At 49.8% G+C, this 27,746-nt stretch overlaps 7 protein-coding genes across 7 annotated transcripts; 3 read left to right on the top strand and 4 right to left on the bottom strand.

The window, feature by feature from the left end:
* Window positions 1-457: 457 nt before the first annotated feature.
* GLRG_11596 (uncharacterized protein) lies at window positions 458-4,560 on the top strand (the record flags this gene model as incomplete). The annotated part of the gene is made up of 3 exons (XM_008102280.1): window positions 458-794; window positions 854-3,802; window positions 3,857-4,560. The coding sequence occupies 3 exons, from the start codon at window positions 458-460 to the stop codon at window positions 4,558-4,560; spliced, it is 3,990 nt and encodes a 1,329-aa protein (XP_008100471.1).
* Window positions 4,561-8,981: 4,421 nt separating this feature from the next.
* Window positions 8,982-10,757, top strand: GLRG_11595 (uncharacterized protein; the record flags this gene model as incomplete). Its single annotated transcript, XM_008102279.1, has 1 exon — window positions 8,982-10,757. The coding sequence occupies one exon, from the start codon at window positions 8,982-8,984 to the stop codon at window positions 10,755-10,757; it is 1,776 nt and encodes a 591-aa protein (XP_008100470.1).
* A 711-nt stretch (window positions 10,758-11,468) lies between these two features.
* Window positions 11,469-11,648, bottom strand: GLRG_11594 (uncharacterized protein; the record flags this gene model as incomplete). The annotated part of the gene is made up of 1 exon (XM_008102278.1): window positions 11,469-11,648. One exon carries the CDS (start codon window positions 11,646-11,648, stop codon window positions 11,469-11,471), a length of 180 nt encoding a protein of 59 aa, XP_008100469.1.
* A 635-nt stretch (window positions 11,649-12,283) lies between these two features.
* Window positions 12,284-15,865, top strand: GLRG_11593 (subtilase; the record flags this gene model as incomplete). Its single annotated transcript, XM_008102277.1, has 13 exons — window positions 12,284-12,377; window positions 12,885-13,015; window positions 13,072-13,398; window positions 13,484-13,547; window positions 13,619-13,721; window positions 13,790-13,847; window positions 13,936-13,992; window positions 14,080-14,909; window positions 14,969-15,084; window positions 15,145-15,241; window positions 15,309-15,396; window positions 15,446-15,693; window positions 15,769-15,865. 13 exons carry the CDS (start codon window positions 12,284-12,286, stop codon window positions 15,863-15,865), a joined length of 2,310 nt encoding a protein of 769 aa, XP_008100468.1.
* Window positions 15,866-16,717: 852 nt separating this feature from the next.
* On the bottom strand, window positions 16,718-17,560 carry GLRG_11592 (uncharacterized protein; the record flags this gene model as incomplete). The annotated part of the gene is made up of 1 exon (XM_008102276.1): window positions 16,718-17,560. One exon carries the CDS (start codon window positions 17,558-17,560, stop codon window positions 16,718-16,720), a length of 843 nt encoding a protein of 280 aa, XP_008100467.1.
* A 482-nt stretch (window positions 17,561-18,042) lies between these two features.
* Window positions 18,043-18,490, bottom strand: GLRG_11591 (uncharacterized protein; the record flags this gene model as incomplete). The annotated part of the gene is made up of 2 exons (XM_008102275.1): window positions 18,043-18,216; window positions 18,284-18,490. The coding sequence occupies 2 exons, from the start codon at window positions 18,488-18,490 to the stop codon at window positions 18,043-18,045; spliced, it is 381 nt and encodes a 126-aa protein (XP_008100466.1).
* A 1,218-nt stretch (window positions 18,491-19,708) lies between these two features.
* Window positions 19,709-21,787, bottom strand: GLRG_11590 (uncharacterized protein; the record flags this gene model as incomplete). The annotated part of the gene is made up of 1 exon (XM_008102274.1): window positions 19,709-21,787. One exon carries the CDS (start codon window positions 21,785-21,787, stop codon window positions 19,709-19,711), a length of 2,079 nt encoding a protein of 692 aa, XP_008100465.1.
* Window positions 21,788-27,746: the final 5,959 nt, after the last annotated feature.

Below are 27,746 nucleotides of genomic sequence, written 5' to 3'. Positions count from 1 at the left end.
TTCGGAGCGAACCTCTTCAGCGCTGATTCCTGAGTGCCTTGGTTACCACACCCCCCCTTGGCTGTGGCGTTCAGTGGCCCAGTGGGAGTGGGACGTGCAGTGCAGCCTGGGTGAGGTCAGTGCCTGGCCCGGCCTGGCCCACATCAGCTTCAACACCTTGCTGCCATCTGTCCAGGGGAATCGCGACCATCACAGCCTGTTGTTCCTCATCACGACTCGAACAACTTCACCACTTAACGAACGACGCATGCGAATTGCCAATCACGCCCGACCGGCCAATAACGAAGATTTCTCATTTCAGCGACGTCGATCATTGTCCGCTTCCCATCTTGGTTGTCGCTTCTGACGCCTCCGACTTCCAAACCCCTACTCGACCCTCGTTACCTCTCTTTTCCCTGCAATCCTGGCTTCCCCGGCTGGGTGAGCTGGTCGAGGACGTCCAGCGCCAGTCGAATGAATGCAACCCCTAAATCCATTCCTCGCCGCCTTCTTCCGAAGCTCCCTGCCATCTCAGTGTACGCCGGTACATCACCACATCCTCCTGGTCCCAGCCACCGACGTACTCTTCACATGTCGCGAGATCGAGAGTGGCTCGACCTTCCATGAGCTCATCACTTCGGAGGAGTTCCTAGCTAGCCATGTGCTCCGTATACCGGCATCCAACACCGCCGCTGCGGCTGGAGGCAAGGATGGCGCGCAGAACTTGCGGGAGCTGAGGGGCAAGGCGAAGCAGTACCAGACCATCAATGGTCGCACAGTTGTCATTAAAGACATTCATGTCTACAGCAATAAAGGTGCACCTATCGCACAGAGGCTTTCTGCAGACCGTTGACAGCTAACGTGCATCCTGCAGGCTTCAAGTCGCTTGCGCAAGCACAACTCCTCAACGATTCGACATGGTACCCCGACATGCTCGAGCCCCGCCAATGGCTCATTTACTACATCTCGCGGCCGCTGATGGGGGTGTGGGAAGAAATCAAGATCGAGCCGGCGGTTCTGATTGAGGGGATGGCGAGACGACAGGCGCTCGAGCAGAGCAGGTCATCCGCCGCCGAGGGCACCGAAGGTGCCATGGTGCCGCGCAAGAAGGATATCAAGAGTTTCCACGACCTCCTCACCCACTTCCCCGTCATTGCGCGACAGATGCAGCCTGGTTTGGAGAAGCTTTTCCGGGAATTCTCCACAGTCTTCGAGCGACCGCTTCCGCCGCCCCCTTCAGCCTTCCGCATACCCGATCCGGCGCCCGACGGACCCATCACCACGGCGATGAGGAATGCCAGGTCTAACAGCATGTCGACAGCAGAGCGGCCCAACGGGGTCTCCAACGGACTACCTGTGACGGAAAACTTTTACGCCGAGGATGACGAGGATGTGATGAGGGCGTCGCTCGAAACTGCCGTTACTGCGGCAATTGATCTGTTCCAGGGCGTCGACAAGCAGCAACTTTCCATGCTCGGAGCCACGACGGACTTGACGGGCCCACTTGTCGAGAGGCTCATCGAGAGATATGTCTCGGAGAATGTGCATTATCTCCTGTTTCCGCGTCTCAGTGCATTAAAACGGCCTTACGACCTGGAGTTAGAGGCCAAGATTCGGCAAATGGAGTACATCGACCTTTCCCAGCTGGGAATCACCATCGAAGGGGGCACCCGAGGGAAGCATGATCTCACGATACAACTTGGTCTAGCTGTGGAGGAGTTCAAGAAGATGGCCAACGCCCCGAGTCCGCAAGAGATGCTTGACTTGCTTCTATCAACCATGAAGCTGGTGACGCACCTGACAAACTCTTCCCAGGCGCGAGCGACCTCTTCGTTGGAGAAGCCAACCATCACCATCAATGCCGATACTCTTGTATCTCTACTGTTGTTCGTCGTCATCCGAGCTCAAGTGAGACACTTGCACGCCCGGCTCATTTACATTCGACACTTTATCTTCATCGACGACGTCGACAACGGCGAAATGGGCTACGCCTTGAGCACGTTTGAGGCTGTGCTGGCGTACCTTGTACTTGATTCGGCAGGACTGCGGAGGGCTAGTCGGAGAAACAAAGCGCTATGGGACGCTGCTTGCAACGGGAGTTTAGACGACCTGAAGAAAATCATGGAGCCAGACTCAAATGCGATCATCGACGATGATCTTTACGACTCACCCGATTCGAGTCGACGGCCGTCTCGGAGCTGGAGCTATACCAATGGCTCTACGTCTAAGAGATCGTCCGCCGCCTTGACATTCTCGGACCGGTTTTCCTCCGGCTCTGGTCTCAGCCATGTCTTCCCGTTCCAGGCCGAGGACAACGGTAGCGACCTTGAGTTCCCTCTACCCCCTGTTCCTCCTCCCCCAAGGAAGGTGAAAAGGGTCGCCATGGACACGAGAAGCATGTCCAGCGGGTCTGAGATCTCATACCATTCCAGGGCAACAAGCAACGGAACTGTTGAAAGCGTGCTGGAAGGAGACATCACAATAGATCGGTTATCGCAGACGCATAACTTGTTCGGAGAGTCAATCCTCATGATGGCTGTACAAAACGAGAGGCCCGATCTGTTGCGGTACTTGCTCACACTGGATGAATATTATCCACCTTCTGTGGTGCTGGACGACATCAACAACGAGGATACAACGCTGTTTAGCGCCGCGGTTCAACTGGGTCACGCAGAGCTGATCAACGTCGTCCTTGACTTCGTCATGGCCTCGGCGCCAAAAGAGAGGCTTTTGGAGTACTTTGCGCAACAGGACATTTGGGGGCGCAGCTGCGCGCATTACCTGTTCCACGCGCCGTTTTTGATCTCTCGGATCGGGAAATTAATCCCCTGGCGGCAAAAAGACAAGAATGGTCAGACGCCACTTTTTGCGCTATGCCGGTCCTATGACCACGTTCATTACCGCGAAATGGTGGATGCCGGCCTTGATGCGGCCACGGAAGCGCAGGGTGACGAGCTTCCACTGCACATTGACGATCATGTGGACGCGAAGGGCAACACGCTGCTCCACATTGTCAACGATGCGCAGCTCGCCATTAGAGTTCTCCAGCAGTGCGATGTCGATGTCAATGCTACCAACGAAAAGAAGTTTACGCCGCTGATGGTCGCCAGCAAATACGGCAGACTGGACATGGTGCGGACGTTGTTTGTGGATACACGCGTCGATGTTGCGGCCCGAGAGCTCCGAAGCCTGACGGCCGTCGAACTGGCCAAGGATGATGACATCCGAAACAAGATTGACGACCTGGCCCTCTTCAGCATGCGCCCTGGTGCGGATGCGCGCATCACCGGTGTCGTAAGAGCCTTTTTTGTGGAAGATGCAACCATTCGCTTGGTCCTGAAATCGGCCGCCCCGGCCGACCATTTGAGCTACACCGTGACCACGAGTCGCCGAAACCTCTCGGATTTCGAGAATCTTGGCAACCTGCTTGCACTAGAGAACCCGGCGTCGTGGATTCCGGCAGTCGCAGGTGTGCGGTCGCCGTTCCAGATACCTTCAAAGCCTTCGAGGGCGGTGCTGAGGGATATCCAGACTCGTGTCGACTGGTTTCTCAAGATTATGCTCAACCACCCGACGTTTGCGACGCATGAGATGCTTTGGGAATTCTTCCTGGTGCCCGACATCCAGCTCGGTATGATGGAGCAAAGGAGTAAGCTGAAAGCCGAGACTCGAGCTGAGAAGGTTCGGGAAGAGTACGCGCCTGTGCGGGATGTGCGCGAGGTCGAGCAGTTTGTGGACCATGCAAGAGAGATGGTGCGGAGCGTCAACTACTCAACCAAGAGCGTGGCTAGGAGAGTCAACTCGATCTCCGTTGTCGCGTCAGGTAAGTCTTGATTCGCCTGATTTGACAGCCACAGAACCCCACTGACCAAGGTAGACCTCCACGATGCATCGGCTCTTCTGTACCGCGCAGTATCGACGCTGCCATTTCTGCCACCGGCGTACATCACAGCGCTCGATTCGTATGTCCGTACCATTGCGCCAATGCAATCAAATCCTTACGGCATCTTCCACTCGACATTCTTGGCGTCGCAATCGACGATCCAGGCCCTCCTGTCGGCACTCTCGCGGCCACCTGCCCAAATTGCGCAGATATCAGCTGCACGCAAGTCGGCGGAGAGGAGTTACAACTCGCTGACGCGGTCGACACGGTGGCCGCTCGGTCTACTGGACGACACGCGACAGCGCCTCAACGAAGAGAGGGAGGAGAAGGCGCGCCAGTCGCAAGAGCAGGTGGACGACCTCGGCCGAGAACTTCGTTACTCGCAGCAGGTGGTAGCCGGGGAGCTGGCCGGGTGGCAAGACCTGCACGAGAAGATGGGGCGGCGGGCGATCAAAGACTTTGCCAAGGGCATGGTGGTTCAAGAACGACTCCGGCTGGATGGGATGATGCGGGCGCTGCGGAGGCTGCGAGAGGGCAAGGCGGAACTCGAGAGGGCTTCCGCCTCTCTGGCAAACGTTTCAGGGCCATCGGGTATGAGTCAATCGACTCGTGAGAGGACGGGGACGGATGCGGGCGAGGGAGCTAGCGGTGCGAGCTCCAGAGTGGGCAGTGAGGTGGCGAATGGAGCGGGCCTCTAGACCCTGCACTACCATGCTTTGTGCGTTGACGACAGCCCGTCTACCTGGGACGGACCGGATCTCATGGATGGGGCGGGGGGTTTTTCTCAACACCATAGACGAGACGCGTGGTATGGAAAATACGACGCGTCTCGGCCAGCGGTTGGTTGTGAGTGGACGGCGGCGGCGGCGAGACGGGGCGATCAGTCCGTCAGACGTATACGTCGCAACAGACTGGATGAATGCAGGTAGAGAGCAATGTGTGTGTGGTATGGGGAGGACGAGTGAGGGGGGGGAAACCACCTCACCTGCATGAGGCACAAGCACACCTTGAAAGAGAGAAAGAGAGCCGAGTCACTCTCAGTCTCTGCTTTCTCCTTCCTCTCTTCACTTGACCCCTTTTCATTTATGTATTAGCAAGCAGAGAGAGACCTCTTCACTTTTTTGACGGATACCCTTTTGGCGTCCCGGGCGTGCGGGAAGAGTGGACTAGACGGCCTTTTTTTTTGGTCCTTATATCTTGCTTTGAGTTGGGACAGAGGATATCCCGAGACAAGGACGACCTGATTTACCCTTTTAGACGAATGGATACATAAGGATACCTAGGTAGACTTCAGTCCGAGTTTTGCCTGTGTTCCCTGTCCCTTTCTCCCCCATGCAATTAATGCCTGGCTGTATGTGGGCCGGAAAGCAGAGGTAAAAAACAACAACGCAAAAAACAACCCCCCCCCCCGGCCACCTTCGGTGATGCCATTACGCAGAGTGCCCGTCCTTTCAAAGCCAGCCTCCCCGACTTTCCCGGGCAGGCTCCGATGAGGGACTGCCGTCGTGGCATCTTCTGGGATGGGCTCGGCTAAACAAGGTGGCTCACCGGCTGATGGGACATGCAAAAGATGTGACTCACCCTTCCCTGCGGGCAGCCAAGAGGACGGGGTGTGTTCATCATGCATGGACAGGACCAAGGCTAGAGTTTTCCGGGTCCGGACAGCATTTGCCGAGCTAGGCTTAGGAGTACTCCGTACATACATAGTAGACGACGACAACGACAACGACGACAAAAGGGTTGGGGTGGTCTCCCCCCCCGTTTCCCGCCATGGATATCGAAGAAACAAAAAGGCGGTCGTGAAACATCCCGGGAGGACGGCTGGGCCAATGAAGCGGTCGAGACACGGGTTTGGAGGTGCACCAGGGACCCGATTGGACGGAAGGGTCGTGGTTTGGCAGGTTGAACGATCTGCGGCGCGTCAAGATTGGGTGGGATGATGGCGCGTGATGAACATCCAATTAGAAGAGGGAAGGGGAGAGAAGGTAGGTACGCACGGACTATTGAAGACGTGTGCGGAAGCACGGGCCACGCGGGAGCGGGAAGGGACAGACGAGCGAGCAGGGAAGGAATGGACGGGGGAGGGGGGGGGAAGGATGGGTGGGGGACATTTGGATGCTGACTGGTCTGGTGTGGCGCTTGAGGGAAGGAGAGAGGAACAAGAAAAGGAAGGAGGAGAAGCGAGGATGGTTTAAGCGCTCTGGTTGTGCGGCTGTGCAAGTGCCACTCGTTCGATAGCCTTTGTGTCTGGGGGGGACGAGAGTCGTGCTACATCGGCCGAGATGGAAGAGATGGCCGAGTAAAGGCCGTAGCTGCTACCCCCAGAGGCAACTTGGGATTTACGAACCACGGAGAAGGGGAACAGCCAGACGACTATCAGCCTCGGCACCCCTTCCAGTGAGAAGAAGGCACAATTGGGTGTGCAATATTCGCATCATTCACGCATTCGAGACGAGTCCATTGTTTATTCCACGTCGCGGGGCGGTGGCCTTGCAGTGAGGCTTAGGCTTTTTCGGTGCGTAGGAAGCACCGAGGCGTGCGCGGCGCGAAAAAAGAGGCTCAGGGCCCCGTAGGCACGTAAGCAGGGCGGGATCATCAGCTTCCATCGTCATTTTCAGCATCGAGGGGGCCCAACTTCGGGGCCGTTGGGAGGGCTTAGGTCAGTCGTACGGATCCTTGTGAGGGCGAGTCTTGTTCGATGGTGAGACTGGCAGTCAGCAGACGGCTGGCTGCCTCCCTGCTGAAGCCTGTTTACAAGGCCCTTTCCCGCCCGATCTTCCATCATCCGGTGTCACAGTGTCTGCCATGAAGGGGGTGGAGCGGGGAAGGGCTGGCTGTAAGCGCCGTCCGGAATCGGGAAGGAGGAGAGGGAAGAGCCTCGTGTACACATAACCCGTAGCCGCCCGGGCGGTTAAGACAGCCGAGCGAGCGGCTGTTTCAGTGGGGAGGGCGAGGAGGGGCATTGCTTTTCTCGCACAGTGCAATTTCGGCTCGGCGCACGAGTATGGGAGCATGTTTGGCGCCGGCATGGTGGCACCCAGAGTGGGAGACCCGATCTGAGGCGTCTCAGTGGGAGAGGCAGCATGAAGCGACAGCCGCCGGTAATCTAAGTTGCCGCTCGGCTGGTTTTATTACGATGCTACCAGGCATGTACCATACCTATCTATGGTACCTACCTAGGTAGGGTTGGGGCTTAGACGACGGTCAATCTCGGGCAGGTGACGACGATCCAAGTGAGGCGAGCGTACGTTTCACGGGGGAAATCGAGATAAGGACATGATGGTTTGGCTGCACTGCGAGGTGTGTTGGCAAGCTCTCGGGGGAGAGGGGGAGACCGAGTTGGGAATGCCCTCGCGGGCAAGTCGCGAGCGTCGCTCCTCCCCGTCCGTCGGACGCGACGCAGAGCGCGACCGAGGATGGCGCATGGCATGGCACGGCATGGCATCACATCGCATCGTATGTCACGGCGACGCATGACATCGCGTCGAATGATCACCACACACACGGGCGCGCGGGGGGGCACGAGGCGCGTCCGTCTCCAACATCGAGGCGCATCTTTTGGGGTTGTTGATGTTTGTACTCTGTATCGTCCGTCGTTAGTCGTTCGTCCCACCACACGATGTGGGGGGGAGGGGGGGGGTAAGGATGACAGACTAGGAAGGGAAGCCAAGGAAGGAAGAAAGCTAATGTAGACTAGGGAAGGCGAGCTAAACTACCTAACGTAACTGCCATGTGTCTAAAAATGAGTCATAGACGCCCTGCAAGGGTGGTTTTGGTGGGATTTGTGGAAACTGCAAAGGGCGGTTGATGCAAGACAGCTGTCGTAGACGGTGAGTGGTCGACGCCGCACTGTCTCCAGATTCAATATGCACACTGTATCTCGCTGCCAGATAGTGGTGAACAACACGGTGTGTAGAACAAGCGAGCGCCGACGACAGGCTTCGCCCCAGAGGGTCCACACCGACGACTCCTTCCCACCCCCCGGCCGTGCTTCTTTCCTCTGGCCAGACTGGGAAAGAGCAGAAGAGCATCCATATGGCTCTTGCTCAATCGTCCACTCACGAAGGAAGGAAGGAACAAACGAACGAACGACCCGACAACAGGTTCGACTTCTTCTGCTGCAGCATGCATACGCCGTGCGTGTACCTCTAAGTGGGAACCATCTAGACACTTTTCCCCCGTGTTTCACATTTTGCTCTCTCTCAGCGGCCCGGTGGCCAGACTTGGACCTCTGCTTTACAGAATGATGCATCCATCCATCACCAAGTCTCTTTTTCCTTTGCAGTAGCTCCATTCCATCTTGTTTTCCCTGCCCTGTGTCGTTCGTGGCCGGCCGGGGGTGTCAGACGACTGTGCCCTTTCTCTCTCTCTCTCTCTCTTCTTTGTCTCTACGTTGGTATCATGTACTCCGTCTCATTCTCCTCTTGGTCAGTCAGCCCTCGTTGTCTTGGCCTTCAAACTGTCCAAGGGACCACCCCCAGGACCACCTCCATCCAAGCCGTATGCGCGCAGTCAAACCCACCGCTGCGTTGTACCCTCCGGTACCCATGCATGTGCAGATGCAGAGACCCATACCCTCGACCCGACGACGTTACGGTCAGTCCCAAGCAAGGCTAGCTAGGCTAGCCTGGGGTTGCGAGGGCCGCGGCGGCGGTCACCCACACATGCCCTCTTACATGGCCGTCAGTCGCGCGCCGCATCACCACCACCACATCCATTGGGCTGCGAGCTTCAGATGCGAGGATAAAGATGTCCTCCCCTCCCGCCTCTCCTGTCCCCTTCTGTTTGCCCTCTTCTCTCCATCCTCATCTCGTCCCCTCGTCTCCTCCCTTCCCACTCTCCTCCTTATCTCGTTGTCTCCCTGTTTGTCTATTTGCTATTGCTTGCATATTCTGGAATCCAAAACAAAAGTTATACACCTAGATCTCGGCACACTGGTCTCGTTGAACGCGGCCAACCTGTCCCTGCTTCACAGCACCTCGTCTGCCTTTCACACCTCACCCGCCCACAAAAATCTCAAACACCCAAGTCTCTGGAGCTGGCCTCCTTCCTCGCCCGCGAAACACCTCCCATAATCCCATAATCGTGTCTTCTGAGACACAGCCGCCTCGCAGTCAACATGACCACGTATGAGATCCCCTCTGCTACTCGCCTCACTTACACCCCTGCTCACACAAAACCCCTCAGTCTGGCAGCGGACATGTCTTTCGACTTCATCTTCCCCTCGTGCGAGCCGTCAACGCCGCCAAGCTTCTCCTTCGACCCTTCTCTCCTCGACCTGCCCTACCAACACAACCCGGGCCATAGCCGTAGCCGCTCCAATGGCTCCGCCTACTCCTTCGTCTCCGCTGCCGAGTCCACCCCGGATTCGGTGAGCACCCGCATGACCACGCCCTCCCGGGCCTCGCCTCCCATCCGCCAACATGGTCCCCTCCTGCTCCCCAAGATCCGCTCCCAGGATCAGGCTATTGAGTCGCCCCCCAAGCGCATCAAGACCTCGCCCAAGTCCCGTGCCCCGACTCCCCGCCGGGCTACACCCTCCGCCCCCGCCACCAATGCTGTCTTCCGCCCGGCTCACTCCCGCAGCTTCACCAACCCGGAGACCATCACATGGAACATGCCTTCCTCCTTCTGTAGCCAGCCCGAGGAGCAGTCCACCTCGTCCCTGCTCTGCTCGCCCGTCATCTTCGCCGATGACATGCAGTCCCGCCGCGAATCCACTTGCAGCCTCGACGGCTCTGCTCTCGAGAAGTTCGGCTTCCCGACCTACCGGCAGATGCCCTCATACGTTCCCTCTGCTACACCGCAACCTACCGCGGAGGCATACATGTATCCTTCCTACACCCCGCGCGCGCCTTCTCCCCTTAGCTTATCCACCACGGCCACCCCGGACCCAACTCCCAGCACGACGCTTCTGACCTATCTCACCGAGTCCAACCCGGCTCCTTCGTTGGTCCGCACCATCTCCTTCCCTCTGCGGGACCCCAACACTAAACACTTTTGGTGGGACGTTCGTCAAATTCGCCCCTGGACCACTTTCAACGTCTCCTCCATTCTCTCTCTCTCCGGCGCTGCTGCTCTCCTCAACTGCCCCGTTCCGGCGCCTCTTCTTCCCACCCCGGCACAGACGGCACGTCATCCGGAGACCGAGGCAGCCCTGCACAGCATCTACGCCTCGCACTACCTTCCCAAGCTCAACGCCGCCCTCGCCATCTCTTCCAACCGGCCCATGCAGCTCTCCGTCCCTGCCGCTCCCGCCAACAGCTCCAAATGCTCCGACCTCCTCTTCACCGCCACCCCTGCGGGGGAACCCGCCTCGGCGGCCCAGATCTTTGGCGGCAAGCCCACCGCCCGCGTTGTCGGTCTCGTCCGCTCCTTCGATCGTTTTAACACGGGCATGCGCGTTGAGGGCAACATCAAGCGCGTTGAGTACCTCCGCGGCCTCGCCGCCCTTCACCATGCCATGCGCGAGCACTCGTGCCGCTATGGCTTCATCCTGACCGAGATCGAGCTTGTCATCGTCCGCAACGGGCCCGAGACGGTCCCTAACTTTGGCTTTCTCGAGGTCACCTCCGTGCAGCTAGGCGCTGCTGCCGACGACGCCGACTGCGAGGTTGGCGAGATCCCGATGACGGCGTGTCTCGCACTCTGGGGCCTCTGCATGATGGCCGGTGACGACGCGCCGCAGGGGGGCCGCGTCGCGCACTGGAAGGCAGAGATTGGCGCGCCCGCCGAGGGCACCAGGCGCAAGGCGCTGCCCAGGGACGACTGGATGCCCAAGCCGCAGCTGGCGGAGAAGCGAGAGGCCAAGAGGGCGAGGGGGTGGATCATGCCCGAGGACCCCGTTGGCAGGAAGGAGTTGGGCAAGAGGGGTGTGCGCTACGGTGCTTGCTGAGCTTCTCGTGCTACCTTCTCTAGGCCCTTGGTTTGAAAAGAAAGAAAGGGGCTTGTGTCGTTTGGAAAGAATATTGGCTGGCTCCAATATTCTCGAATGGATACACGGAAGGAAAGGGAAAAGGATAACCCAAAGGTAATGGGTTTTACGGATGGGAACGATAATGAATGAATGGGAACACGGCCTCGACGGGAGGACGAGTGGATGAGACGAGATGACAATATTTTACGAGTAACGATGCGTGGTATTCTGTTTTACATATGCAAGTCGCTCTAGGTACTTGTAATTACAACCTTTCCAACATTTTACACAGATGCAAACCGCCTGTCAATTGTCCATGATGACTTTGAGTTTCCATGTCGTGAGCAGAAACAGGACTGTATGTTAGATAAGGTTATTCGGATGGTGATACAGGGCTTATCAAGCGCCACGTTGCGCTTTTCGCAATAATCCCTGCGAGCAAAATGTGTAACGTGCCCGGCCCCCATACACCAAGATCTTGACAGCAGGCCTGGATAGCCCTCGAGCTGTCCCAAAAGAAGTTTCTTGCGTGCTTGAGCAGAGCGCAACGTCACGCAACTCCTGCAGACAGCCGCCTTCTCTGCGCTCAAGAGCCAGCCAGTTTGCAGCCGCAGCTCGCTGACCGCTGACCTAGCTTCCCTGTGCGGGATAGACTAGACTAGACATGGCCGACCGCCCGGGTGCTCCCATTTAATGCTTCCCGCGATCGGAAAGCGCGCGAATGCCCGTGACGGCGACCCAGCCGACGACGACGACGGTCACGGCCAGCCGCGCCTCCCTGGCGATGTCGAGGGCGGCCGGCCCGAAGTGGACGGCGTGGATGTGGTTGATTGCGCCCGAATGGGCTGCCGCGAGGCCGAATTGCTCCATCTGGATCAAGAAGGGTTAGTCGCTGTTTGAGATCGGAGAGGGGGGGGGGGGGGGGGGGCACGAACGTCTGGAGTGGTTATATATGAGGTGGAGAGGTGGGAATGAGTTGGTGACGACGGGAGTTGAGCTGAGTAAACAGAGAAACTATTTTGTGGGTCGGTTGATTACGTCAACGAATCATGGCGCCGGTTTTGGGTTTAGAGCAACGGTGGAGCTGGTGAGTTGAACTGGAAAACAACACTAGGAGACATTTTGTGGAATCTTGACAGTCATGTTTTGATGTGACAGGCCGAGAATAAGCCCAGAGGTACGTAGGTCTGGTGCACCATTCGGATTGTGGGTTGGGTAGGAATTACTACCGGTGACGCTGCTCCTAGAAGCGACGGCCAGCTAAGGGCGTCTAGAGATGCGGAATCATCTCACTTGAGCCGCCGTAAAAAGGCAAAGAGTAAGTGCCGTTGGGGGACTAGATGAACCAACTGAAATACTACACTATTCCCAATTCATTCATCTGTTCATGTATCACGGCGTTAGTCATTCTGCGCATGATTCTGTAAGAGATCTTTGGGGAGCCGGATAGCCTATTAATAATACTATTATTAGATGCAGTTGCCGGCGAGTGACAACTAATCGACATGAGCCTTTCCCAGCCATCCGAAGCCTCCATAACTGCCGAGAGCACAACAGAACCATTCGGGATGTGGAACCGTCGCATGCCAAACCCGGAAGGTCAGCCAGAGTCTTGGCGCATCTAACCGCCCTGCGATGCAACACTACAGGGCTATCCGGCTATTACGTGCTGACAGCAATACGAGATTAATAGATTGAACCTGCTCCGACCACGGCGCGGACAAGCAAGCCAAGGCCACCTGTTCCCGTGCTCTATTGGTCTGGTCAGATAAGCTTGTGCGGTCGAGAAGAAGGGCGATCGTTCTCCTGAATTCGACCGTGTTGTTTTCTCCTGTTGCTCGAGGATTGGCATGCATGCCTTGGCCGATCGGCCTCGCTGAATACGGCAGGTCAGCCCAGATCAGCCGAAACACCATGTTTCCTGTGCGATTTGGTAGGCGATAACATGGGCTGTTTGTGATGTGTGATTCGGAATGAGGCAAGGGGCGGGGCGCATCGTGTGATGCTTCTGGTCCCGGGTCGTGAGGACTGATATAAGAGAGGAGCTCCCTCGGCGCGCTGTTTGAAACGCTGTTCTTCTCGCATCGCGAAGTCTTCGTTTTGCAGATACAAAGATGAGAGCGTGGGACTTCGCAGTTGTTGTCTCCCTCGCTGGGGCGACCGCCGCCCAGCAAGACGTCAACCTGGACGAGTCCGCGGTCCGTTTCGCAAAGAGCTACATTGTCGAATATGCAGTCGTGAGCAACCCCCCCTCCCCTCTACCATCCGCCCAGGCTGAACAATCAAAATCCAGGGTACGATCGGCAAGCGGAGCTCTCTCGCTTCGACGGACGGCGTCAAGGTGGTGCGGGGCTTTGACAGCGAAGTCTTCAACGGCGCCAGCGTCGAGACCGCCGACCTTGACCTCGACGACCTGCTCGGCCTGCCGGACGTCGTCGGCGTCTGGCCCAATGTCCCCGTCTACCTCGAGCCCTCTGCTCCGGTCGACGCCGACCTCCAGGCCGCCCCCTCTGCCGTGCACACCGTCACGGGCGTGAGCAAGTTACACGACCAGGGCATTCTCGGCGACGGTGTCAAGATCGGTGTCGTTGACACCGGTATCTGGTACAACCACTACGCCGTAAGTCGGACAACCTCTCTCTCTCTCTCAACGCTCGCCCACCCTGTCTTTGTCTCGGTCTGGTCGGTAGCTGACTGTTGCACAGCTTGGCGGGGGCTTCGGGGACGGCTTCAAGGTTGCTGGCGGATACGACTTCGTCGGAGATCAACGTAAGCTAGCACCCTTCCCCCCCCTTATTCACGTCGCCTCTCGATATCTCGAAGCTCATTTGATCTCTTAGTTTGGCCTGCTGTCGGATATGACAAGGAGCCGGATGCTGATCCTGTGGATATGGTGGGCCACGGCACTCATGTCGCCGGTATTGTTGCTGGGAAGACAGGCAAGTAGGTCTACGAGATTGCAGCTTAACCTGGGAAGCCCTCTCGCTGACGGGGGGCGTGCGTGCGTGCAGTTTCACGGGCGTAGCGCCTGAATCAAAACTGTTCGCCTACAAGGTCATGAGCAGACAGGTACGGATATCTCTCCGTCTCTCCATCTGTAGCAAGAGCATCAGGCAAATATCTATGGTACACAGGGTTTGCTGACTTTGGGTCTCAGGGCTCGACAGATTCCGCGACGCTGATCGAAGCTTTCTTGACAGCGTATGATGATGGAGTGAGTACCTCTCAACATGAGAACGAAGTCTTTCGCCAGCTTGATTGCTGGCCAGCCTCCGAGTCCCATTTCTGACATGAACCACAGATGGACATTATCACCTGTAGCATAGGGGGCTCAAGTGGCTGGGCCGAGGAAGCCTGGGCGCTGGTTGCCTCCAGACTGGTCGAGCAAGGAGTTGTCGTTACTATTTCAGCCGCCAACTCCGGCTCCCAAGGCCCCTTCTACTCCAGCAGCGGGTCGTCTGGCAAGAATGTGCTCGCCATCGCTTCCGCCGATGTGCCAACCGTTGAAACGACCCGAGCCTCCCCTTTCACGTCCTGGGGCCTCCTCAACGACCTCAGCGTCAAGCCCGATGTAGCGGCTCCCGGTGGCTCCATCTACAGCACATATCTAGACAACCGCTGGATCACAATGAGCGGGACCTCCATGTCCTGCCCCTACGTTGCCGGCGTGGCCGCCCTGTACATCGCCGCCCACGGCGGACGCCAGGTCCACGGCAAGGGCTTTGCTTTGGCTCTTAGGAAGCAGATAATCGCCAGCGCTCTCCCGCTTAGGTACCACCAAGACGGGTATACTGAGCTGTACGCAGCAGTGCCGCAGGTGGGTAACGGTCTGGTGGACGCGTTCAAGCTGCTTTATTCCAACACGACATTGGACTTCGAGCCAATCGCGCTGAATGACACCCGCCACTTCAACAGGTATCACGACATCACTGTCAAGAACGGGGGCGCTGAGGACGTCAGCTACCGGCTCTCGGCACAAGACGTCTACGGGGTCGAGACGTTGTTCTCGAATGACGCCGCCCAGGACAGACAGATAAAGCTCCGCGACGATTTGGTTCCGCAGAAGTTGGCGGTGGAGGTCGGCCTGCCTCGCGAATTCGTCTTGAAGCCCGGCGAAACCAAGACCGTCTCGTGAGTTTGGTGCAGTTGACCTGCAATATGCTGTCATAACCACTGACCCCAAGTTGCAGTATCGACTTCAACAACCCGGAGACACTTGGATGGAAAGCCGCAGGGCTTCCGCTCTACAGCGGTCGAATCATTATTTCAGGAGACAACGGCGAAAATCTCTCTGTGCCGTACGCGGGTAAGTTCGCGATCATATGGCCTCTGGTAAAATTTCTCTTTCAGAATTAACATAGCACAGGTGTCGCGGCCGATCTGAAAAAAGAACTCACCCCTCTGTTCCGTAACGGCTTTCCTTACATCGAGAGTGGTGCTCCTGTAGTCACTGGCAAGACTTCGTAAGTGATACAACCTTTGTGAAGTGGCGAGTTCCTTATCGCAGCGGCTGACCCTCATTGTGAAAAGCTTCACCTTCAATCTTGGCCTCGATTCCCAAGACTTTCCCAAAGTTTACCATAACATGATCTGGGGCACACGAGAACTCAGATGGGATGTAGGTTTTGCCCGTAGCCCACAACGCGTGGTACTGATTGTATCTGCAGATCTTCGAAGCGGGATGGACCGAGAGGCAATGGGTATACCCGCCGGTCGCCGGCGAGGGTGGCTACGTCGGATCCGGTGCCTACTGGATCGGTTCGGGACAGACGCCATTCTTCGACCAGAGCAGATGGGACCCCGATGAAACGTTGTCCTATCCAAAAGTTAACCAAGGGAGAAGCAACTCCAACTATCAGAACTGGTGGTTTGGAAAGCTGGCGAACGGCAGTCAAATTGCTATTGGCAACTACACGTACGTCATCCTGATCTCCGGAAGAACTCAAATGTCGGTAAAACGGAACCTACAACTAACAATGCTCCCTCACAGACTGAGATACGCCGCTCTGAGGCCTTTCGGGAACCCCTCGCACTCGGATGACTGGGCCACGTTTACCACTCCAATGGAGGTCTTGGGCCAGTATTGAGTGTTTTGTATACTTGAAGCTTGGGTTGTGTAGTAGTAAATACCTTGTGATACGTTATGCCACAGGGCGACATCACTTCGTCAATATTCCTAAGTTAGTTTTAAAAGCATGGCCACCTTTCCGCACTGGGGTACTACCAATACATATGGATCCCCATCTTCATCAGCGGGTTGCTTGCACATGAAGGGCCTCCATTCACTTTGATGTAGGTCTTGGTATTGAAAGCGGTAATGCGCCCGAACTCGCGCTGTCTTTTGCATGGTTCTGCCTGTTAGCCTAGTTTCTTGCTTGGTTAAAGACCACTCGGATGGCGATTCAACCCTTAATATTCAAGTTGTGGGTACAACGCAGGAGTAAGACTGCGCGGTTGGATGATAGTATCTTTTAGCATCTATCTACCAAAGCATCTGAAGCAAATCTTCGAAATCCATATGTTACCCTACGACGGAGAAGGACTGCAAAGCTCGACAGTGGCACTTGTAGTCGGGGTCCAATGGGGCGCGAACTCTTATGTTCGACTTTGTGTCAGACAGGGCCTCTTGGCTGTCTCATATTCCTAGCAAAGTAACCAGCTCATCTACGAAACCAAGCGTCTTCGCCATTAGACCGGGCTCCTTACTTTGGCTTGCCCACGAGGGCTATTAAGTAAAAGAAGAATTCTCGGGCCCAGTTACGGAACACGCTTTTGCCGGCTCATAGTATACAAGAATAGATATAGCACGGTACTGTACGAGACAATAGTAGTCCGTACGAAGAGAGGAGCAAAATAAAATCGCTGCTGATAATTACGTCATTATCTTATTTTCAAAGGCTCGATGAGCCCGTATGCATACGCATTCGCCCAAGCTTTAACTAGAAAAGACCATAGAATGTAGCTAGACCAAACGCCGTGAGACCCAACGTCTCCGCGGCCAATCGAGAGCCCGCATTGGGAGTCTCAGAAGGCGAGCTACCGGATTGCGAGGAGGATGCGGGATTCGACGAAGATGGAGCAGCCGTAGTCGTCGAAGCCGTCGCGGATGCAGCAGGCACCGAGGCAGTTCCCGACGGATCACCGCCGGAGCCGCCGACGTCGTTGATGACGGAGTCCCATGAAGGGAAGGTGGTGCCCGGGCACGCAGCCACGCATTCGTACGTGTTCTTGTAGACGTTGAGGTCATCGCTCGTCGTGTCCCTCTCCTCAAAGTACTGGTCGTTGCACTTGCGGGCGCACGCGTAGGCAGAACACGGGAGCATATCCATTTCGCCCAGCGAATGGCCAGCCAGCTCGGTCTTGCTCCATTCCCCTGCCCCCCCGGAAAAGGTGAACTCATTGCTGTACTCGAAACCCGATGGGCCGTCCTTGGTAGGATCCGAGTTCCACTCCATCGTGGTTATCATGAGATCGGCAGAGTCGGGAACGGCGTCGGCAGGGATCTTGACCTTGACGGAGGTGACGTCGATCTTGGTCCCGTTGGCCAAGAGGCACACTGGACCGGTACCCCAGCCCGGCGGGGTCGTTGCAAGGTAGACGTTGTAGTTGGTGAAGCCGGCGTCGAAAGAGCTGGCTCCGTCGGCGATGTCGTTGCGGATCGTGACTTCGACCTCAGTGTCGGCCTTGACGGTAGACTGAATGCTAATTCTGTCGAACGCCACGGCGCTGGACGCACCGGCTAGCAAGACGCCCAATGGGCCCAGGAGAGTGATCGAGATCATGATGTAGTAGGAGTCCTGTAGTCTCAAAGCAGAATGTGCCCAGCTGGTTTAAACGAGAGATTTGAATACAGGATCAATTCCGGCAGGTTGAGTGATGAGATGCAATGTCGGGAGACGTCACCGGATTCATGGAGAATCCAATATGAAATACGCAGAGCCACAGGCAGCGGGACCAGAAGAACTACTGTTGTTTTTCCTTTTCCCATTTTTCCTTTTCCCATTTTTCCGAAGGATCTGTTGAGCCCCTGAATTTCGGCACTAAGAGACAGGAACCATTGCGGATGAGATTGGCTTGGCTAAGCTAGTACAAAACGGTGCTAGACAGCCCGAAATATGTGATATTTCAGAACAAGCATTGAAATGGTGACACATTGCATGCTGCTGCTGCCTAAGACACTGAAAACCCGAGCGTGGTGGATGACGGGGGGGTTTCTCTTCCGAAAGGCTTCAATGCCGCCACCCGGTGCATGGCCATTTTGCACTTAATCCTGGCCGATGAGTTCCTTGAGGCGTTTCTCATCAAGAATCTCGGCTTCTACTAAGAGACCTGTCTCTTTGATTTCACCGTCAAGGCGCTCATAACGCACAATGGTCGGCACATTGTGCACGTTCCACTTGGTTCGGAAAACATTGGTAGCGACTTTCCATCTTTGAAGCTACCATCAGCAAATGCCCACTTGGCGGGTATGAGGTCGGCTACTTACTCTGGCCTCTCTGTCAGACCTCGACGAAAGCCATCTCTGGTGCACTGTCCGCCGAGAAGGCAGCTTTGATGTGTGGTAAAGCAGCCCTTACGTCAGGACACCATGACTCCCCAGTGTCTGGGTGGTCAGATGTGGTGAACGTGATGAAGAGCGCCCCAGTGGGGCCCTTCGGCAAGACAAGGGCATTCGCTGCCTCTGGCAAGGCAAAGTTAGTGTTGATGGGCATGGTTGTCGATGCTTGCTGATCAAGAGACGAGGACGAGGAATGGCAATGATACCTTAGACCAGACAGTAACAGACAATAAGACTATGCCACGAGATTGACATCTGGTGTGAAGTGAACGTGTAAGGAGCCCCTTGATGATCAAAATGACGCCATCCGGGTCCAATAAGATGGTGTTCCCGGGCCCACGATGCCAATGAACTCCGACACCAGTCTGGGATGGTTCCAATGCAGCAAGTACCAGTAAAATGCCAGTGCAATTTGGTCGGCGGCCAGTGAGTTAAGCCTATTTAGGAAGGCACTACCACCACTACTACATCCTCAACACAGATAAAATAATCATATTCCATCACCCTAACTCTAGCCAACCGCCTACATATCTATAGAAGATACATAGAGTTAGTGGTTAGGGTGGTTAGGGTCTGGGTTAGTTAGAGTTAGGGTGATGGAATATGGTATTTCTAGCTCCTATGTAGTAAAACTTCCCGATTGGGTTAGACACTGGCCGCCGACCAAATTGCACTGGCATTTTACCGGTACTCAATACGGAGTACAGCGGGACAATCAGAGGTAGAGCGCACCGGCAAAGAGCGATCAGACAAGCTGATAATGCGCCCCCCCCACCCTTGACAACCCGAGAGTACCGTGCGCGCTGGCCTGTGCAGGCTTGAGTTGACAATAGATAAGGGTATATAGATAGAGGGAAAAAGTAGAAATAGAGGCAAAAAACAGAGGCAAAAGGTTGGCCCATCCCGACCTAAAGCGTAGCGGAGGAAGCAGGGTGGGATAGACTATTCTAACCCTCCCCGGCGGAGCCGTGTTAGATTACCTAAAGAAAAGGTCAGAAAAAGCTAAGATTAACCTTCAGACTTTAGATTATTAGGAGCACTATCCGTACTTACTGCTAGATTATGTGGAGCGAGATGAACTAAAATCTTGGTGTTTTATGGGTCTATGGACCCTTCTGACGTATATGTGCATATCCATTGGTTAGAACCCTATCACCTACTCCACTGTCAGGTTAACCCTATCGGTTATCGTGCACGGTACTCTCGGGTTGTTAGGGGGGCGGGGGGGGGGGGGGCGAGGGGGGGGCATTATCAGCTTGTCTGTAGACTCACCGGCAAACACCGGCATTTTGGTCACATTGATTTTTTTTTCCTCCTTTTCTTTTTTGAACCAGGAGCGCTCGCCTTTGCATACGATCCTCGGCTCATCTAGCTACCGGAGCAACGACGATCCGAAAGCCGTTTCTGCGCCAAAATCCTGATGGTTCCAGACTGCCACGATATGTACAGTTGGCCTTGATCCCTGGACTCGAGAAGCATCCTCCACGCAGCACGCGCCGGATGTAATGAGGTGCGTCTGGTGCTTCTCTGTCGTCGTCTTGCCATGGGTATCGGAAGGACGGGGTGGCCATGTCCTCGCCCCAAAGGGTCGAACACCATTCCCAGACCTGACCAGCCATGTCAAAGCAGCCGTAAGGGAGCGACCTTTTGGAAATAGACCAACCGCGCATGTCGCGTTTAGATCTGTTGCCTCGCTGTTCGCCGCGTCATCTTCCCAAGTCGTACCCCAAGGGTAAACCAGCGCCTCACTCCCGGTTCCAGTTTGGCCACCTCTAGCTGCACGTTCCCACTCCGGTTCCGTCGGAAGGCGGACTTTCTCATGAGAGCCTATTTTGCCGATCTTACGCCAATGCTGGGTCAACCAGGAGCAATACCCTCTCGCGTCGTGCCATGTGAGGTCCGTCGCTGGTGTATTCAGTCTATCGGGGTCTGCGCCGCCCCGGCTCACCCAATCTCGGCCTGTTTCTCGGACAAAGGCAGAACAATCTCTGACAGCGACGGGATATACACCAATGCGGAATCTTTCCAGAGATATCTCCCCTAGAGGCTGCGAGTTCGGGTGACTTTGAGATCCCATGACAAAACTTCCTGAAGGGATTTCTGCAAGCGATGTCAAGTCTCGTGGGCCGCCGAACCGAGAAAGAATACGGCCAGCTTTGTCTCGATCGGTTGCTGACAAAGTCCCTTGCGTGATGATATCCAGCATCGTATTGATAATCTTGTCTTGGAACCCACGAGCTTTTCCAACAACATCGGCTACAAGCAGGGCGCCACGTTGACTTTGGGTAGGCAAGCCGTCAAGAAGACCTTCAACGAGGCCATCCGAGCAACCAGAGGAAGCCAAGCGAAACAGACAGCTCTTTATGACGGGTGCGTAAGCTTGAGGTTGAAGGCGGAATAGTTCAACGGCGACATGTAAAGGTAGACCTGCCAGATGCCGAGCAGCTAGCAAGTGCTGAACAGCGGTACAGTCTATCGCTGGGTTGTTGATTGACGCGATTGAGCCAAGCTTAACCGTCTCTCGCGGGGCTTGAACATGACATATACGGTTCCATGCAGCTTCGGCGAGCTCTTGAACGGGGCTGGGTCGCGGAAAGGTGACCGAAAGCCATGAATCAAGGAGGTCTTCGGCCTGCTCGCCACAATGTCTCGCCTGTAGAGCAAGCGCAAACAAGGCCGGGTTCTTTGCAGCAACGCCCGTTGCGATCGGTGCTTCCGGTGGCGCGGGCCCTAGATGCCTCGCAACGGCTTGTCGTCTGTGAAGCTCCAACATTGGTAACAAATTGTGCCTGGCGATGTTGGGCGGCAAAGCCCAACGGTCGCAGATGTCTGGAACCCCGAGCAAGACGAGCCTATGGTTCTTGTGTCCGCAAAATAGTGACACGAGCTGTTGCAAAAGGCGTGGGGCAGTTTCACCCGCCCTATTGATTGCATCGATTGCAAACAGCAAATCAATTTTCTCGGTTGAGGCTGCCTGGATGATGTTTGGAATAGTGATGTCCACCAGTGTCTGTGGGTGATTCGGGTCGTTCAATGTAAAGTAGTAAGGCAAAATCGGTCCGGAATCCCACTTCTCTTCTCGCACATGGCCAAGATCATTCCGGACCACTGGCCGAGTATGGTGGAAGTCCGCGCTCGCTAAGCGAAAGCAGAGATGCTTCGCAAAAGTCGTTTTACCGCTGCCGCTTGGGCCTGCCAGAAGCAAGAATTGATTGTCGCGCACCAATTCCAGAGCGGTGAAGTAAATCGGAGGCTCCGACTCTTCGTCTGCCTTTCGCTTTCGTAACCCTTTGGCAGCCTTGTCTTCGAAGGTGAACCGTCCAAGAAGCGGCACATAGCCAGCGGCCAAGTCGATGATGGTTCCATTGGGAAGAGCCAGCAAAGCCTCGCTGCCAAACTGCGCAGCCAATGCTTGTTGAAATTGGATGCTATGGATTTCCTTTGTCTCCATGTCTGATGTCTTTAAAAGAAGCTAGTCAAATGCCAGAATGCCCAATCCGCAAACCCACATCTTGCTTGGTTGCCCACACGACTTCCGGATGCGCTATATATAGCCAAGGAGGATTCTCCTGTAGTTTTTCCAATGTTTTCGCATACCATGTGGCTCTATCCTTGAATTCCACCCTGCTATCCTCTTAGTAGCGCAAGGCTGTAAGACTGATCTAGGACTCCGTCAAAGGCGATCCGGAATATCGGAAATATATACAAAGGCTTAATACCTTTTTCTTATAAAGCTCCCGTTTTTTTCCTCCCTCAAATTTTACCTAACTGTATGTTAGTAAGAGAATACTAACTGTTAGTATATAGTAGGTATGCTCTAGGGGAGGTGGTTACGTAATATTTACGTAACATACTGCCTCCCTTAGCAGTATCTACTGCACTACTAATATACTATACTACCTAATAGTCTAAATACACTTTATAAAAAACAAGAACAAGTAACTATTCTAAATTATAATCTATTATATAATATTAGGATATCTCTTTATAGTAATTAAACTAACACTAATTAGTACGTAATTAAATTATAAGATTACTACTATTAAATAGATTAGTAAGGTTTATTTTGCTAGAAGTAGAAAGGATTAACTAGCTTATTAGTAAATAATCCTTTACAAATTTAACCTTTATTATTATTACCTCCTTACTCCCTTACTCTATATTAACTAAATTCTTATTAATAATAAACAAAAAATGGAAAAACAAAGAGCTACTGCTAGTAATAGCAGGGCTATTAAACTAACAAATAATAAATATCTATTCCCCTTTATATCTGTAATAGACTATTAAAATCATAAAGAAGTATTGGTGATCGTAGGTCTTGTATTGCACAGAAGCTGAATCTTGGAGAACTATTCTCCTGCGATTCGTGAGGCTATCGCCAGCTAAATATGCCCCACTCCCTGAAACACTATGCTAACCTTAAGATAGTTAGGCAGCTGTCGCCACCTGGTCTCAGGCGGCGCCCTTCGGTCAAGCGGTCATTGTCCTGTGACAATATCCTTTACTATCTCTACTATTACTATCCTACCTCCTATAACCTCTCCCTCTTCTACCTGCCTTTATCTGCTATATTAATCTAATAACGTAAGGTAACTATATTAACTTTAATCTTAATAAATTAGACCCCTAAAAAGTTAGATTATATATAATATATATAATTACTATATAGTTAGACGCTAACCTCTATAGCTACTGCCTCCTTACTGCCTTCTAGTTAGATTTTATAAATTAGACTACTACTACCTTTAACGCTATAAGTACTAAAGCACTATTAATATTCTATAATTACCTTATTAATAATAAAGTTATTCTTAATCTAGTAAAAAGAAGGATTATACCTAAATTAGTAGACCTTCTTAATATTAATTTCTATATATAGACTAAAGAAGATATTACTTTTACCTACTATAAACAGCCTATTTTTAACTTATAGATAAAGAACCTTAAATTTATTAATAATATTACTAGTTAGTATATCTTACTTAAGGAAAAGTTAATAATTAAATAGGCTTTATTTACTGCTTTTTTAATATTATTATAAATAGTAGCTAATATTACTTTATAAAGATAACTAACTTTATTTACCCTAACTTATTTATTAGTAGTAGATTATTACTAGCTAAAGCAGGAGTAAAAAGGCCTAACTTTACTTTTATAATAAGATAAAATCTACTAGGCACTTACTAACTTAAACCTAGTACTTAGAAGTAATATAGGCACTTTATTTATTAACACCTTATTATATAATCTAAGAACCCCTTACCTTACTTATTACCCTACTTATTAATCTTATTATAGCTAGTATAGTAAGTAATTAGGTAGTTAGCCTATTATAATAAATAGAATAAATCCTTAGTAAGATATACTATTTAACTTATTAAGTAACTATAAGCCTACTACTAACCTACTACCTTAAAGCACTATATAAAGATTTTAGTTATAAGGCTATAATAAATTATAATAACGTTAGCTACTATATAAGCCTAACTTTACCCTTATTTTTTCCTTATAACTATACCCCTATTAACTAACTAATCTTATAAAACTACTAATAAATAAAACTAAGTATAGTAGTAAGTTATATAACGTTCTTAATCTTAAGTTAAGTATTTTTTAAAATAATTATAGTAAGGTTAAGATTAAATAACACTAACTTAGTCCTGCTTTTTTTATTATATTAAAAGGTAAGGCATCTTAGTTCTATATTAACTATATCTATAGTAATAGTATCTAAGATTTTAATAAGATAGTTAACTATATTTATAACTACTTTAAAACGTAGGAATAAACATAGACCTACTTATCTAAGTAGTAAGAAATAATACTACCTTAAGTTATATATAATAATCTTATAATAACTAAGATCTAAGTCCTTAAGGAGCTTATTATAAAGCTTACCCTTATCTAATAGGCTCTCTCTTTATTATACTAAAATAATAAAGTGCTAAGAAGTTAGCTACTAAATACTTACTCTAAAGTTCCTAAGTGTAACCTTTACCTGTACGCTCTAGCTATAATATTAAAAAGAGTATATAGCTAGTTATAGTTATCTATTAGTACTACTATAAGGCGCCCTTACTATAGCTAGTACCTTACTAAATCCTTACCTTTATTACCTAATAATTAATATTAAGTAGACTATACCTACTAAGGCTAAGGCTGTTATTAATAGTTTAGTAATAACTATAGTAGTAGTAATTTTTATAATAGTAATAATAATAATAGTAGCTATAATACTAAAAAGTACTATATTTACTATAAGCCTAGCTACTAGTTAATAAAGCATACTACTAATAAAAGACATAAAGCGTACTAGTAATTTAAAAGTAACTATTATATTAAAAATACCTTACTAACTATATATAACACCTTCCTTATTAGCTATAAAGGCACCTATCTATAGGAAAAAAAAGATAAAAATAGTAATAATAATAAAGATCTTTAGTAGTATCTCTAAGGGGCCTACTTTATTATTAGTAATAATAAAGAATAAAATAATAGTATATTTTATACTTTAACTACATTCTTTAGAAGCGCTAAAGTAGATAGTAAGGCACTTACTACTAACCTTACTAACTAAGCTATCTATTACTAATTAATAAAAATTAACCCTAATAGCGCCTCTACTAAGTTACCTAGCACCTTTATATTAGATTATTACTTATTAGCTACCTTTTAAAGTATTTTACTAAATATAGGCGTAGTAAGTTACTTAACTACAGACTATTTATAAGCTATTACACTATAATAAATCTAACTATTTATAACTATTAACACTATAGCTATAAGTAAAGTAAAAGTTAGATTTAATAGTAGTAATACTATTACTTTAAAAGGTACTATTATAGTAAAAACTCTTTTTAGCTATATTACCTTTTATATAATACCTACTAGCACACCTTTTTTACTTTACTTAGCTAATATAAATTAGCTATTAATTTAATTTAATAACCTTATAAATACTCTTTAATAAGGTAAACTTATAGTGCTAGTTATATAAAAATAAGGCTACTTATAGATACTACTTAGCCTGCCTAAGTAAAGCCTTATAAGTTATTACCTTACTAACGTTAAGCTATACTACCTTTATTATTAATTTAGGCACCTATTAATTTACTACTTATATAAGATACTTTATAAAGCTAGCTATAAAGTTAAAATAAAGGTAATTAAACACTTAATAAAGTACTATTATTATTACTAAATCTATAAGAAGGCTTCTTCTTAATTTTAATTTACTTTATATAATAACTATTTATTTAATTATAAAGTTATTATTAATATTATATACCTTAACAGTAACCTTATACTTTATATTATTAATACTACTACTGCCTTTAATATAGCCTACTTCCTTTATAATATTTTAGTAAAAACTACATAAGAGGCACTTTATTACTACTAGATTAATATCTACTAAGGGCCTCTAGATTAGATTATTACTAACATAAGGCAGAACTTTATCTTAACTAAATTTTTATATAAAGCCTACATAATAGGCGTTAAAGTTAAGATTATCCCTATTAAAGCGTATTATAGCGTTAAGAAGGTTAAGAGATATTACGCTATACTCTAATAAGTATATAAAATAATCTAAAAAAAATACTTATTTATTAACTATAAAGCAGCACTTTAAAGCGCTACTAAAGTAGTTAATAATACTACTAGCTTAAATAGCCTTATACTTACTTTATTAGTATTTAGCGCCTACCCCTATATAACTGCTAACTCTACCCCTTTACCTAAAATAATCTAATACGTAATAGCTATCTATAAAGTAACTAAAGATCTTTATAAATATAACGTAACGTAGCAAATTAATAAGGCTCTTGCTACCTATAACAGCCTAGATACCTCTATAACAAAAGATCTACCCTTAGGCAGTAACGTCTACGTCTAGCGTAAGAAAGGAGGTTAGTCTAGCCTATATAAGTTACTTACTACTTAAAGAGAAGACTTTACTATTAATATTAATAGCCTTTATATTTTTTAATCTATATTAGTTAAGCTATACTATATAGTAGATAATAAAGAAAAAGGCTTAGCTAAGTAATATCCTCTATTTATCTTAAATAATAATAGTAGTTATAGTAATAAGCTTACTAAAGATACTATTATTATTATAACTAGTTTAGGGTAGTAGCTATATGCTAATAATCTTACTATTATATAACCTTAATAAGCTAGGAAAATCCCTATAAGATACACTTTACTATAAGAGACTAATATACCTTATACTACCTTCCTCTTAGTAAAAAAAGAAGCCTATTAAACCCTTATAATCTAATTATATAAAAAAAGCGTTATTATAGCACCTAGTAAGCTATTTAAGTAATTAGTAGCTACTAAGATTAATAGCCTTATTATATAAAGCGTCTTTAAATTTACTATAATTAACTAACTTTAGCTATATAAGTAAATTTTTAAATTATAAATTATAAATAAGGTAAAGGGCACTAATAAAAAGCCCTATAAGAAATTACGCCTTATTATTTAAGGCTACGCTAATAATAGTAAGGAGGCTATTCTTACTTAGTTACTTACTATCTAGTAAGCTAGCTAGCAGCTTATCCTTACACTAGCCCTTTCCCTTTTTATTAATAGTAAAGTTATATAGCTATATAATATTATATAAGCCTATATTTAATCTACTTCTTACCTTAACTATACTATTTATACTAAACTCCTAGCCTAAATCTATTATAAGTACCTTAATAATACTATTATAAAGGTTATTAAGCCTTTATATAAGATTACTAAGGTAGGTATATACTAGTAGGCTACTTATAACTATTATTATAAGAAAAATCTCTAGATAGTCTTTACTATATATAACCCCTACCTTCTCTTATTATTTAGTAAGAATTACTACTTTATACTTATTAGTATATAAATAGATAATACTATTAGCCTAATAGACCTCCTATTTTCTAACTAAAAGAATAAGGAACTAACTAAAGTAAAATTTACTATAAAGGATAAGTTATTCCTTACTATTAACTAACTACTTACCTTTAACAGCAGGATTATTATAGTTATATCTACTATAGATACTTCTATTACTGTTACGCCACAAATCACAGGGCCTAGAAGAGCCCACGTGATCGCTGGCCTGCTTAAAAGCGCGCGCCCGCAGCCACGCGTGGCTCCACAGACCTTTCCTTTCTTTATCTTCTATATCTACAGACCCACAATAAAAGAGCTTTTTAGCCAATTAAAGGTCCCAGGAGATCACTAATTTCCCCACCTTCCTTCTTTCCTAACAGATCATACAATAGTAGCACAACCTAGTAGCGGCAGCAATCTGCTAGCCCGCTTATTACCAGGGAAATACTATCAGACCTGTCAGATCCTAAGCGCAGGTACAGTAACAACGCCTTCTTACCTCACCTCGCAACAACAACTAC

Source organism: Colletotrichum graminicola, assembly GCF_000149035.1.
Source record: "Colletotrichum graminicola M1.001 genomic scaffold supercont1.95, whole genome shotgun sequence".
In the NCBI taxonomy this organism is placed as follows: domain Eukaryota; kingdom Fungi; phylum Ascomycota; class Sordariomycetes; order Glomerellales; family Glomerellaceae; genus Colletotrichum; species Colletotrichum graminicola.
This window is presented reverse-complemented; position numbering and strand designations above follow the sequence as displayed.